Below are 13,428 nucleotides of genomic sequence, written 5' to 3'. Positions count from 1 at the left end.
AGGTGTATGCCTTAGAGTTGCACACCTGTACATATGAGTAGCCTACTTTCAGCTTCTGACACACCTCCACGCTGGTTTCCATAGCTACTGCACTAGTTTACGTTCTCAGCAACAGAATGGAAGGAGGAACAAACCTTTGCTCTATCCAGCAGCGTGAGTAGATGACAAAATAATTGTTCTGAGTAAGATAATTCAGACAGGTTAGCACATTATTCCATTTAAATAAAACTCTAGAAGAGGCCAACAGACGTCAGAAAGCTAAGCAGTGGGTGCAGGGCTGCTGATGGGTGTAAGGGCTGCAGTGGGCTTTGGGTGCTGATGGTATGCTCATCTTGATCGCGTTGACGGCTTCCCAGTTGCATACACATGTCAGATGGCAATTGCATACTCCAAATATTTAAGCATCATATACCAAAGCTGTTTTCAAAAGCAAAAATAAAATCAGGGGAAAGAAGGACTTGCTACTGGGGTTTATGCTGGTAGTAGGCCTTCCTGAAAACCCAGCCTTTGATTCATCTGTGGACAGTGCATTTTAAAATCACTCCCCAGCTACTTTTGAAAGCAAAGGAGTCTTTGTAAATCTTGCTCTGAATGTATCTTTTCTCGTGGTTCCTATTGCAATGTTGTTTCCTTAAAGATGTTCATTGGGCCCTCTGAGACAATGAAAGCATTGTTCCATATCTGAGACAGGAATGGCCGCCATAATGTGAAGGGTAAAGGGTGGATGAAATAGCAGACCTACATCTACACGTTAGTGCATCCATTGAATCATAGCTCATGATGTAATATGTAGTCTACTTAGCATCTTTGCCAAGTTTCAACTTAGGAACTTGCATGTATTTCAGCATAACAGCATCTCAAAGACTTCAAAATGACGTGTTCCCTTTTAACACAAATCTCAGTTAGTAATTAGACTTTACACACAAATTCCATTTTAGCCTCCTTCCTAAGGAAATCAAAACTACCCATTGTTAAGGTGTTCCATTAAAAGATGCAGGGTAAAGAAATCTAGTTGAATGGAAGGGAAGCAATAGGTTGCAGCCTCCCAGACGTTTCTGACTTTGTCACGCCAACCCAGAACAGCTGTGCTGCTTAGCAGCCCTCTCCCCTCTGCCAGGCTGCTGACTGAGGGACCTAGGAGCGATGACGGTCCTCCTTACCTTCTCTGTCACTTACGGGCTGCTGACCCAGCCTTTCTCTCTTCCAGGGTTTGAACGGCATGTCTGTGGATGAGAAGCCTGACTCCCCCATGTATGTGTATGAGTCCACAGTCCACTGTGCCAACATCCTCCTCGGCCTCAATGACCAACGGAAAAAGGACATCCTCTGTGATGTGACTCTGATCGTGGAGAGGAAGGAGTTCCGAGCCCACCGGGCCGTGTTGGCCGCGTGCAGCGAATACTTCTGGCAAGCCCTGGTTGGACAGACAAAAGATGACCTCGTGGTCAGCTTGCCTGAAGAGGTAAGGTTACTTGGTGTGTTTTGTGTGGTTGTTACAGGAGGTTTGTTGACTTATTTAAAAAAAAAATGGCAAAGGAGGCGGTAGAGGTAACATGTGCATGATGCTTACGTTGGTGTTCACGTCACCCCCATGCTGGCTTGTAGGATAGTCAGTTTCTGGTTGATGCACTTGCAGCCTCGGGAGCATGAATGCAAAGTGAGTGTGCTTCTTTAAGGGAAAAGAGCCTCACCTGGGGCCCAGACCCTCACAGTTTCTACTTCACTTAAACTTTGGGGTTTGAACGGTTGAGCCTCAGTCTGATGCAGTCCTCTGTGTAGGATTTGAATCATGGCTGTGTCTTCTCTCTTTCAAATGGATCATTAGATTTCCCCTGAGAATAAAACAGCGAAAGAATTCACAGGACCTTTCTTGCTTAGGAATTAAAAAAAAAAAAAAAAGCCACCAGCATTTCTCACCATTAATGCAGTGAGATTCTAAGAAGTGTTGTTGATTTGTTTTTCTCATCAGCATTGAAAATATCCCCTACTCAGGTTTCTTAACTGCTTTGGTAAAGACAGTCATCTTGGTACTTTGGGGACGTGAATAGCCTGGCTTACTGTGTGTAAAGATGACAGTGGTTGAGAGGCAGGGGACCCAGAAGATGGGCTTCACAATGGTAAACCGTTAAATTGATCACTCTTCAAATTGTTTATGATTCTTCAATCGTTTTGAGTCACTGTATTTTCAGAAGACTGGGGAGAGTGCTGTTCACCCTTGAACTTTGCATGTGGGACGGAGTATTCTCTGTGTACCACCAGCACGGTGTACAACTCATAGTCATGAGCAGCTGTTTGCAAGCTGGGTACTGCACGGCCCACAGAGACACAGGTCACGTCCTCGCCCTCATGAACGAAGTCCAGGGTCACCTCCTCCGCTTCCCAGCAGTCTCACGAGACATCCAAGACCTAAACCAGGAGTTAAAGATGAGAACTACCACTCAGTTCCAGGCTCCCAAGCCTAGATGCCTTCAGAAACACAGGACAATGTTAGTGAGTCGATGGTTGTATGTTAAACAGTAGGGAGTCACGGTGGAGTGAGCATCTCCTCCGAATCTAACAGGGAAGAAATAGGCAGAAAGGGGTAGAGGTGCAGCTCAGTGGTGGAGCACTTGCCTAGCACGTTCAGTCCACAGCACGAGAAATGACGTGTGGAAGAGACCCAAGAGTCCAGTCCCTTGCCAGACAGCGTTTGTGACTGCCTGCACAGAGCAGAACGGCCAGCCAGTGAACCCCCTAAGTTTGAAATATCTTCACATAGGTATCCTTTCATAGTCTCCATAGGCTGCTCCGTTCTCATTTCTTATACAGGAATAAACCATTCAAAGATGGAGTAACTAGAGTCAAGTCAGGGAGCAAACTGTTAGGCAGCAGGTAGCAAGAGAAGACAGAGCAATGGCAGCTGTGGAGTGGCCCCGAGCAGGGTGGACATTTCTCGACTGAGCTGAGTGGAGGCGTAGCAGTCAGTGAGTTGCCCCTAGGATTAGCCAAGATCATAATTGTCAAGGCTTTCAATCCAGCCCATCCTGTAGCAGGCCGTTTGTCAGATGTAAGTCTTTAGATCTTTCTTCTCCATATGGGAGTAAGAAGACCTTCCCTCCTTACTCCAACTCTAGAATTCTCTGGAACTATTGACAGAACTTCCAGTAATGCAGAGTAGTCTCGGGAAGTGATGCTCAGTGTGTATTTATTCGTGTTTTCTGTTTGAGAGACAGTTTGTGTGTGCATTACTCATTTCCAAACATTAAGTATTAAAATGTACACACAAATGAAAATCTTACTTTATGTCATGAGTCTTTTCTCAATGATATGTTAGCCCCGCCTCATGCTTCCTAGAATACCCTAAGCCCTAGCCTGTTTCCAATCATAACTTAAATCCTGGTCTGCTTAACCTCTCTGAGCCAGGTTCTTACTTTTAAGAATCTCTAACATTCTGAAGCCCTTAAGTTATTTATCAAAATATAATACATATCCAGTAAAATGTAAAGAAAGTGAAGCTATAAATAAATGTTCCAAAACCAGAAGTTTCTCCTCCAATCAAACCCTTGATACAAATGCTGCTTTCTAGGGCATTGCTCAATCTGTGCAAAGTAAGAGGACGCTGACTGCCGCCACATGGACATCCAGTAAAAGTCTACTTGACTTTTTTGATCGTGTTAGTAAAGAGTGTCTTGACTGTGTATTGGTCTTGTTGCTTCTGGCCCCGTAAAGTGACTTTTGTTTCTCTAGTCCCTGTATCATCTACATTCGTGTGTTTCTCAGCTTTCTGTCACTGGAAAAAAAAAAAAAAAAAACCCTGAGAAGAGCAGTTTAAAGGCAGAGGAATTCTTTTGGTTCGCTGTATCAGCCCATAATCACCTAGTTCTGTAGTTTCTAGGCCTGGGGTAACATAGAGCACCATGGCAGAAGGGTACCGAAGAGTAGAGTTGCTCGCCTGATAATGGCCGTGAGTCAGAGAGAGTAGATAAAAAGCCAAGCAATATCCATCTTTCCTCCCACTCGGTCCTGCCTTCTGTAGTTCCCACCCCTCACAGTGGTCCTTCACACTCAGTCCTGCCTTCTGTAGTTCCCACCCCTCACAGTGGTCCTTCACACTCGGTCCTGCCTTCTGTAGTTCCCACCCCTCACAGTGGTCCTTCAGATGAGAATCCATTCATCATGGATTCATTCAGTGGTGAGCTTAGATCCCTCCATGATCCAGTTACCTCCAAACATTGCTGCATTGGAAACCACAACTTCAATTGTGCCTTGAGCAACATCTCAGACTTAAACTACTAAAACCTTCCCCTTGTTTGTGTTCCTGGAATCTTCAGTTATAAGTAGATACAAGCATTTTCCCTTGCTTAACATGAGTTTATATTAATAGTAACGCAGCTCTTCAGTATCTCTCTAGTGTGTCTTAATCATTGTTCTATTGCTATGAAGAGGCACCATGACCAGGGCAGCTCTTAATGAAAGAAACCATTTATATGGGGACTTGCTTCAAGTTTCAGAAGTTTAGTCCATTACCATCATGGCAGGGAGCACGCCAGCATGCATGCAGGCAAACACCGGAGCAGTAGCCGAGAGCTGTATCATTATCCATAGGCGGAGAGAGAGAGTCTGGGCTTGGCATGAGTTTCTGAAGCCTCAAAGCCCACCCCAGTGACACCCTTCTAACAAGACCACACCCCCTAATCCTTCTAATCTTTTCAAATAGTGCCTCTCCCTGTGACTAAGCATTCATATATATGAGCCTATGGAGACCCTTTTTGTTCAGACTACCACACAGTGGGGACCTGTAAGGGAGCCCCAGTGGTGTTTTCCTTTGCAGATCCATGAGTGTCCCAACGCCTGCCTTGGAGAACTTTTCCTCTCTATTCAGAACATGTGTCTGTGGCCCCATGCACTAGACCGCAGCTTCTTGCTGCTCGCTGTGTGCACACTGAAGAGTCCTTGTAGGCTCACACTTAGCTCAGTGGATGACATCATAGAATCCGAATGAAATGGCAAATAAGTAAGCATCACACTAAAGAATAACTGCTAGGAATTAACTGTATTCGAGTCTTCTAAGAAAAAGCATTAGATTCGCTCCCTAGAAATCTTTAACTTCATATAATCCCATCATTAAATTTGAATAAACTTCTATCCTGCCCTCACTCTTGCTCACACTTGCCACACCTCTTTGAACTAGGAAAGTTCCCAAAGCAAACTGCAACCCTGTCCCTCCTGTCCTCTCTCAGAGGAGGCCCAGCTCAGCTCTTCTCTTCAGCTGCCATCCAGCCCTACATCGCCCTGACTCACGATTGCCTGCGATTAAAAGCCCTTCAGGACAGGCTCTAAATTGAACACCCATCCTGAGCACAGAGCCAACCCCTCCCCCTCCCCAGGTCACCAGCACTAGCCTGGAAAACCATCAAGGCAAATTTTCCAGGCAGAGGAGTCATTGGCTGAAGTTACCTCTGTGCCCTCTTGTATGAAGGCTCAAGCAATCAGCGTCCTTGGACCATTTCCTTGTATGTTTATCCATTCATTAAACAAACACTGTCCAAGTCCTACTGTGCACAGAGAAGGACTGTTCTGGGTGCTGGGTGAACCTCACTTAGATTCTAAAAGGAAGGAAATTGGTAGATATCAAATGTACTTTGTTAGATGCCTTTGGGGAAAACAAAACAGAAGAAGGGACTATGGAATGTCACGTCACAGGTATTGAGGTCTTAGACAAGAAAGTCAAGGAAGGCTTGTTTGCAAGGGTAGCTTCTGAGGACAGAGAGATGGGAGATGACGGGTCGGCCATGTTGACAGCTGGAGAGTGAGCAGGTGAGTTAGTGAGGCAGAAGAGTAACAAGGAAAGGCCTAGCTACTGAAGCTGTCCCAAATGCCTGACACAGTATCTGAATGAGGAAGGGTGCCACATTCTTTGTCAAGAGGAGATGAGGCCAGACGCTGACCCCGCTAGACACTTGACCTTTGCACAGAATAAACAGAAAAGCCACTGAAGGGTTTCACAAGCGATTGTTTTGATGACTGTGTACACAGACATAGATCGAAAGAGGCCAAGGGGAGAAGCAGAGCAGAAGTAGACACTGGTGTAGCTAAGACATAGTGTGAGGACCCCAGTAATGGCAGGAAGGGATGCTCGTGCCAGATTCTGGGGCTGAAGACAGAGCTCAGGGGGTCTCCTTACAAGCTGGGTATAAGAGCAGAGAGAAGGAAAAGAGGAGCAGTTAACTCCAAAGATGATGGAAGCATCACATTACCATCAGCTGAGCCGGTCGAGACTGGAGAGTTGTGGGTGCAGAGGACCAAGCAGGACTGGGAGTCCTGTGTGTAGGGGTGAAGTCTGCGATGCCTGTCGACATCCAGGTAGAAGTGTTTAATGCCCAGTTTTATATATGCATATATATACTTTATATATTTATATGCTTTTTCATAGGCCAAGTCTAGCCTGGAGTTAGGAATTTGAATATCTTGAGTATTAAAGGCCACTCAGCAGTGGAGAGTGCTGCTTGTGATTTCATTGAGCAGTTGGCAGGCAGATGCAGAAGCAGAAAACCAACCCACCTGTGTTCCGCAGAAAAGAGGCCTCATTTCAGCAGACTGTGAGGCTGCTCAAGCAGAGAGCTGGGCCAGTGGCTGAAGGGAAATAGCTCTTCCGTTAAGTCGGAAAAGACTGCAGCATGCTTGCACACCGCACACGTGGTACTAGTGCCTACCACACCCACTTTTCCTTCCCTTCCTGGACACACAAAGAAAGGCTACCCTGGTAATCAACTAGGTCACGCCACTCGGTGTAGCCAATGGCGGGAAGGTGGGCTATCTTGTCGCTTCTGGCCTGAGACTGTTAAAAGTGGGTCTGAGTCCTTCTTGGCTTTTCTCTTCAATTTAGCTGGTGTCCAAGAACTTAGTGAAGCTGAGACCCAAATCCCCGAGTCAATATTGAAGGACAGGTATCTGGCTTACATCCCTTTGGTTTTTACTGTTTCTTATGTATATACGATGTGTTCTGACTACATTCACCCCTCATTACCCTCTGCCATCGGTCTTTCTTCCCCTCTGAACATAACAAATCCCCCAGTGGGTAGCCTGTGAGAAATTGATACTCTCCACTCTACCCCAGCAACAACCGTGAGCCGTCATTATCTTCTCAGGATGGAGTGGGGCCCATAAAACCTCCTCTAGTCTCGATGAAATGTTGGAGGGCCCAGTCTTGTTTGTCATATCGTATCGAGATGGCAACACTCTCTGGCGTGTCTTCATCCTCTGCCACTTACGTTCTTTCTGCTCCCTCTTGTGTCCTTTGAGCCTTCAGGAGTTGGTCTGGTGTCCCATTTAAAGCTATGCATTCTTTTGTCCCTTATCCAGAGCACTTGGACCAGATGTGAGTACTGCGTTAACAGTTGCCCTCTGCAAAAGGGAGCCTCCCTGTTTCGCCAGATCACATTGTACCATGAGTACTTGAGTAAGAAACAGACTTACATGTGAAGCCATTAAAATCTAGTGTCTGAAGCCAGGTGGTGGTGGAACACAACTTTAATCCCAGCAGTCGGATCTCAAGGCCAGCCTGGTCTACAGAGTGAGTTCCAGGGCAACCAGCCAATGCTACACAGAGAAACCCTGTCTTAAAAAATAAAATAAAATAAAAAAGGATTCCCACCCCACCCCCCAAATCTAGTTAGGCATGGTAAAGCAGACTTATAGCCACTTGTAAAACTGAAACAGTAGGGTTATTTGAGCCCAGCCTTGGCAATAGTGAGACCCCCCCCATCTCAGAAGAGAGAGGGAAGAATAAGGGAGGGAGGGAGGGAGGGAGGGAGGGAGGGAGAAAGGGAGGGAGAGAGAGAAAGAAAGAGAGAGAGGAGGTAAAAAGAAAGGAAAAAAGAACTTGATGTTTGATTTGTTACTACAGTAGAACTAACCGATTCCATTACTTAAGCTAATAGAAAATTTCCAGAAGGAAAAGAAAACTGGATTGATTCTCTAGGAAACAGGAAAAATGCCCATGAGTGCACAGGAGAAGTCAGGGTCTACTGGCCAAGGAACTGACTCAACTTTGCAAAACTATACCCTTCTCAGAGTGGCAGGGTGGACCTAGGTGATCCCTGAGGTGTAACCCTATCTTATAGGTCTCTGACCCCTGAAATGCTCTAGGTTGGAGGGAGAGAGAAGTAGTGTTGCTGGCCAGGAATTGAGGGGGTGCTTGGATTGGGAAGCAGAATAAGACCTTGGATATGGGAAACAAGCTGTTCAGGAAGGGAAAGAACCATAAGACTCCAGAAAGGACTCCTGTGCAGGTCTGTGGCTCCTTTCCATCAGCACCCCTACCTAGTTCTAAGGTGATGTCTCACACGTTCCCAGGAGACAGTAGCAAAAGAGCGCAGAGGACAGGGGATGCCTGCACGACAACCCAGAACAGAGGCAGAGTATGCGAGATGCAGGCAGAGCGTGAGTCCTTAACCATCTCAGGTTTTATAGTCCTGAGAAAATAATTTCATTTAATGACCTCCATTTCAATATGCGTATGCAGAGAGTAGCAATGCTGGCTCCCAGCTTGACAGGCAGGTTGCCATTCAGATTAATGAAACCTGATATGCTCAGCTTCTTGGAAGGCTGGCGCTATAGAAACAGTAGGTGTTATTATTCCCATAAAAGGAGAGAACAGTCTTTGCTTGTGAGATGGCTCTTAGCTCAGAATCCTCATTAAAAGCCGTGTTGCAATTTTCCAAGTTGCATTAGTGAGACTTGGCAGGAGATGAAAAAAAAAAAAAAAGCAAATAAATAAGAAGTCAAAATATTCTGGGCAACTACTTACAGGCAAGTAGGAAGTTTTCAAGTGTTAGCATTGAGGGCTAATAATTCTGAAATGCCTGAAGGCAGAATTTATTTATAGTAAGGCAAAGGTGGCTTCCAGCCCTGAAACTGGGACCTTGGTCTCAGTGGGGGTGAATGAAAGCCCAGCCATGGGCAGGGAGCGCGGGCTGTAAGGATTGTCTCTTTGGAGGCTATAGGATGCTGCTGACAGCAGGGAGGGGAGCCAATGTGGACAGCCACAGGAACAGCTAATTTTAAATGAGACACACATAAGCTGTTTTCAAACCTGTTGCCTTTTTTTTTTTTTAATCCTGAGGCTAGTGCATCCTATTTAAAGAAACATTCAGAAACATGTTCCTCTTTTGGCGTAGTAGCAGGACTTGAATATACGAAAAACCAGACCCATATAAAAAGTATTTTTAAGTGGCCTGATTTCAGAAGCATTTTAAAAGTCTCTTTCCATTATGCCTGCTGATCCTTGATATGAAGTGACCACAGTGATCAGCATTTGATGTGAATCTGTAACATGTCCTTTAACCACAGTGTCGTCCAAATTAAATTTTGTGAAGTAATTTGTGTATTCATTCATTTTTAAGCTTTTTCTAAATATATGATCAAAATATCCCTTACATTTCTGTCTTTCTCCTATAATGGAGACTCTTAGCTGTCTCAATTAAAGTTAATAATAGCTTTTAAGACAAAGTTCAGAACTATAAAGTTCCTCACTTGATCAGTAATCATAACTATTACTTTGTCATATTTAATCATAGGACCCAGGCCTCTAACAGGGTATTTAATTAAACTTTTAATTCATGATAAGAAGTTAAATAGCACTTTAGAGAGGTTTTAAAAATTATTTCACTTCCCAACCAGATTACCAAAAAAAAAAGAAGAAGAAGAAGGTGTGATAAAGAGACAGAATGGCTGGAAGCCAGGGAATTGTGGGTCATGTCAACACAAGCTGGCAATAAGCCACTGTCCAATTAGTGTGGCTTCGTGGCTACCGGGTAATGAGTGCTGAGGATGAATGAGTCAGCCGTGATGGAGTGGCACTCGTTTGATCCAGCGCCTCTTAGAACAGCTTTCTAGCTCTTCGTCACTGCCTGGCCTACCTTGCCAGTGAGAATGCAGGGCTGTTGAACTAAAAGCTGAATGGGAGAGAAACTTATATATTGTGTATCTTATTTCTCTTTGCTTCCTGAAAACTGAGATTGCAATGAAATGGGGAGAACAGGGTGTGATTTAGAAATGAGTCATAAGAAAAAAACACAATTTCCATACAAAAATACCCCAAGTTGGAGTCCTGGAGTGGTTTTTTTGTTCCGTCTTTTCTTTGGCGGTTTTAACATCTGGCTCAAGTTTGAGGATATCAATAAAGTTACCTAGTAATCTTAATAGATTCACATTCCATTCAAAACTTGGAATGTCACCAGACAGCTTCGGGTTCCGGCTCTATTGTCGGGATGATGTTCGTGGCATTTCTGGGGGGTGTACAGTCATGAACACGGAAAGCCTTTGAAGGACATTCTTATGTATGAACACCTGCAGTCTTGATCGGGCGGACGTGAAGTGAGCCAGGAAAGTAATTCGGGAATTATTAAATAAAACGTATCATATACAAACATGGAGAGATAGAAAGTGATTTCAGTTCTTAGGAGCACGGGAGGAACAGACACTTATGTGCACTGATTGGTTAATGCCAGGCATTGTTTGTTTTAGTTTTTAACCAAATCCCCAGGCTGTATAAAGGATCGGTTTGTTTTGTTTTGAGAATTGGAGCAATTATGTACCGGCACTCCACACACGTCCCTTTTGTCCGCATTAACTTGGTGCCCATAGTAAAATTCATCACTTCGTCATAGATGTCTGAAATATGTAGAAAGACGTTAGGCCACTTTCAGACTAGCTAGTGATGCTGCTCTGTACTGACCGAGACGGACTTCCGTGCACAGCCTGGGGAAGACCGGGTGTGAAGAAGTTAGTGCTTTCGACACCCTAGGTGGGTTGAAGTCAAGCCTCCAACATGAGCACAGTTTTTGACTGACGAGCAGCAAAGAGAAATACTGACAGCTGTTCCCAACCAAGCCAAAACGTTGGCCCGAAGGTGAAGAGAAATGCTGGGCTGTAGCCAATAAAAGATTCCCACGTTCAGAGGAAATCTATGAAAGATGGAGGTCACAGTTGCAGGCTTCCACCTTGTGAAATCAGTCGCTATTCAATTTTACTTTTTTTCTATAAAAGATGGTAATAAAGTATCACTGCCACTCATGTTTGCTTTTTGTTCCACTGATTTTTTTTCTTATTATTCTTTGTGCTCAAAACCAAATGATAGATTATTCTTCCTCAAGGTGACAGTGATAACATCATTCCCGAGAGCAGCCTCAGCAGCCAGAGCCAAGGGGAACAGAGCAGAGTCCGGCGCACCGTGGCTACATTTGTGTATCAGGCCATGCTGAGTGGCACGCGTCAGAATGGGATGTATATGGGTCAGTTCAGAGATCTGAAGAAGAGCATGTTGCCCAGCAGATGCAAGGGCTGGTTCAGTCCTCGGCAGCATTGGAGGGGGAGAGAGTAGGATGAGTCGAAAGAGTGCCTCCTGATGTTATAAATTCTCTACTAGAGTTGTTTTGCTCATTTCCAAAGGAGAAAGGTAGAGAAGGGAGGAACATTGCTGAAAGGCAAGGCCAAGAAGCTGCTAGCTAGCCCCAAGGGCCTCACTCTGTCTGTGCTGTCTTTCTTACTGAGTTCTTTGGACTGTGTGGGGTACTCTTTGTGTCTCTTGCATCTGCAGGTAAACCTGCAAACTAGCTACACCTTGCAAGTGAGATGACAAGAACATTATGGGCATGTCCCACCAATATTTGGGATGAGGGAGTCCTATCTTCTGAAAATACAGATACTTCGACTCCTTCCTTTCTTGTTTCCCCCATTATCTCTTTCATTTGTCTTATTGCTCTAAGACTAAGTAGACCAAACATTAGGACACAGGGTAAGCAGAGAGAGACAGTGGACATCCTTGTTTTACTACTGATTTTTTTGTAAATGCTTTGAGTTTTTCTGTTCAGGATGATGTTGGTTGTGGTCTCCCTGCATATTGCCTTTTCTGTGCTGAGACATGTTCCCTCTACCCAAATTCTTTCCAAGACTTTTACCATGAAGGTGTGTTGCTGGATTTTGACAGAGGCCTTTTCTTCATCTAATGAGATGATCATGTGATTTGTGTCCTTTAGTCTATTGAAGCGTTGGGTTGTGCTGAGTAATTTACATGTGTTGACCACCTCTGCATCTCTGGGATGAATACTGCCTGATCTCATGGTTGATGATCTTTTTGCTATGTTCTTCAATTTAATTTGCAAGTATTTTTGAGAGTTTTGTATCCATGTTCATCAGAGATATTGGCCTATAATTTTTTTTTTTGGTTGAGTCTTGTCCAGTTTTGGTGTCAGGACAACGATGGCTTCATGCTCTGGAATAGTTTGAGGAGTATTAGTTCAAGGTCTGGTAGAATTGTGCACTAAATTCATCTGGGCCTAGGAATGGTTTACTTGAGAGATCCGTAATTACTGCTTCAATCTCACAGAGCTTTAAAAGTCTGTTTAGAGTATTTATTTGATCTGGTTTAACGTTGGTAGGCTGTATATAGGTAGAGATGCATCCATTTCTTATTTTTCAGCTTGATACAAGGTTGATTTTTAAAATATGTTTTTATGATTCTGCTTTGGAGAAAGTTTCATGGGCTACTGAGTAAAATATGTATTCCTTATTGTTGGGGTGAGATGTTCTGTGGTGTCTGTGAGGCCCGTTCATTGTAATGTCATTTGACTCTTAGAGTCTCTCTAACTTTTTCCAAGTGACATGTCTGTTGATGAGAGCGGCCTATTGAGATCACACACGCTAGTCACCCTGGCCTCTCCAGTGGTAGGGCATGAACGTCACAAGTTCAAGGTCATCCTGGACTTCAGCTAGCTCCCGTCCTACCTGTGCTACGTGAGACCCTATCCCAAAACTACTCCCACAGCAGAAAAGGCTAGATCAGTGGTTCTCAACCTTCCCAATGCTGCAACCCTTTAACAGTGTTACACATGTTCTAGCCACCCCCAACCATAAAATTCTTTTTGTTGATACTTCATGACTGTAATTTTACTATTGTTATGAATTGTAATGTAAATATCTGATATGCAGGATATCTGATGTGTGACCCCTATGAAAGGGCTGTTTGATCCCACCAGGGGGTCTCGACCCATAGATTAAGAAGCACTGAGCTAGGTCATTGTTCTGTCTTGGTCTACAAGAGGGCTCAGCATCTGCAGGATTTCTTGGTGAGTAGATGTGCTTGCTGCCACATTTGAGGACCTGAGTTCAGTCCCTGAGATCCACGTGGCTACCAGCACCTGCAAATCATCTTCTGGTGTACATGCATGGGCAGAAATAAATAAATGTTAAGATAACTTTTAAATGTAAGGCCTTGGATTGCCTTTAACTTCTCTGGAGATGCACATTAAAGTACTCAGGTAAAATTTTACTGTCAGGATTCTGCTCTCAGATGGTTGGGGAGGAAGGGGGAAGATTTCTGTGTGATCTTACATGTCTAGAGAAATATTTATAAAGAAGGGAGAGCATAAAATTTGGCAAAATTTAGTG

The 13,428-nt window shown here is 44.4% G+C and overlaps 1 protein-coding gene across 2 annotated transcripts in view; it reads left to right on the top strand.

Moving 5' to 3' along the window:
• The window catches only part of Bach2 (BTB domain and CNC homolog 2), a 329,480-nt gene that overhangs the window by 252,710 nt on the left and 63,342 nt on the right, over positions 1-13,428 (top strand). For both annotated transcript variants that reach the window (XM_057790694.1, XM_057790695.1), the window contains exon 4: positions 1,208-1,462. In XM_057790694.1, the coding sequence (XP_057646677.1) occupies positions 1,220-1,462 (243 nt within the window). In that variant the 5' untranslated portion in view covers positions 1,208-1,219. The remainder of the gene's footprint in view (positions 1-1,207; positions 1,463-13,428) is intronic.

Source organism: Chionomys nivalis, chromosome 16, assembly GCF_950005125.1.
Source record: "Chionomys nivalis chromosome 16, mChiNiv1.1, whole genome shotgun sequence".
Lineage (NCBI taxonomy): Eukaryota > Metazoa > Chordata > Mammalia > Rodentia > Cricetidae > Chionomys > Chionomys nivalis.
Note: the sequence above shows the minus strand (reverse complement) of the source record. Positions and strands in the feature narration are given on the sequence as shown.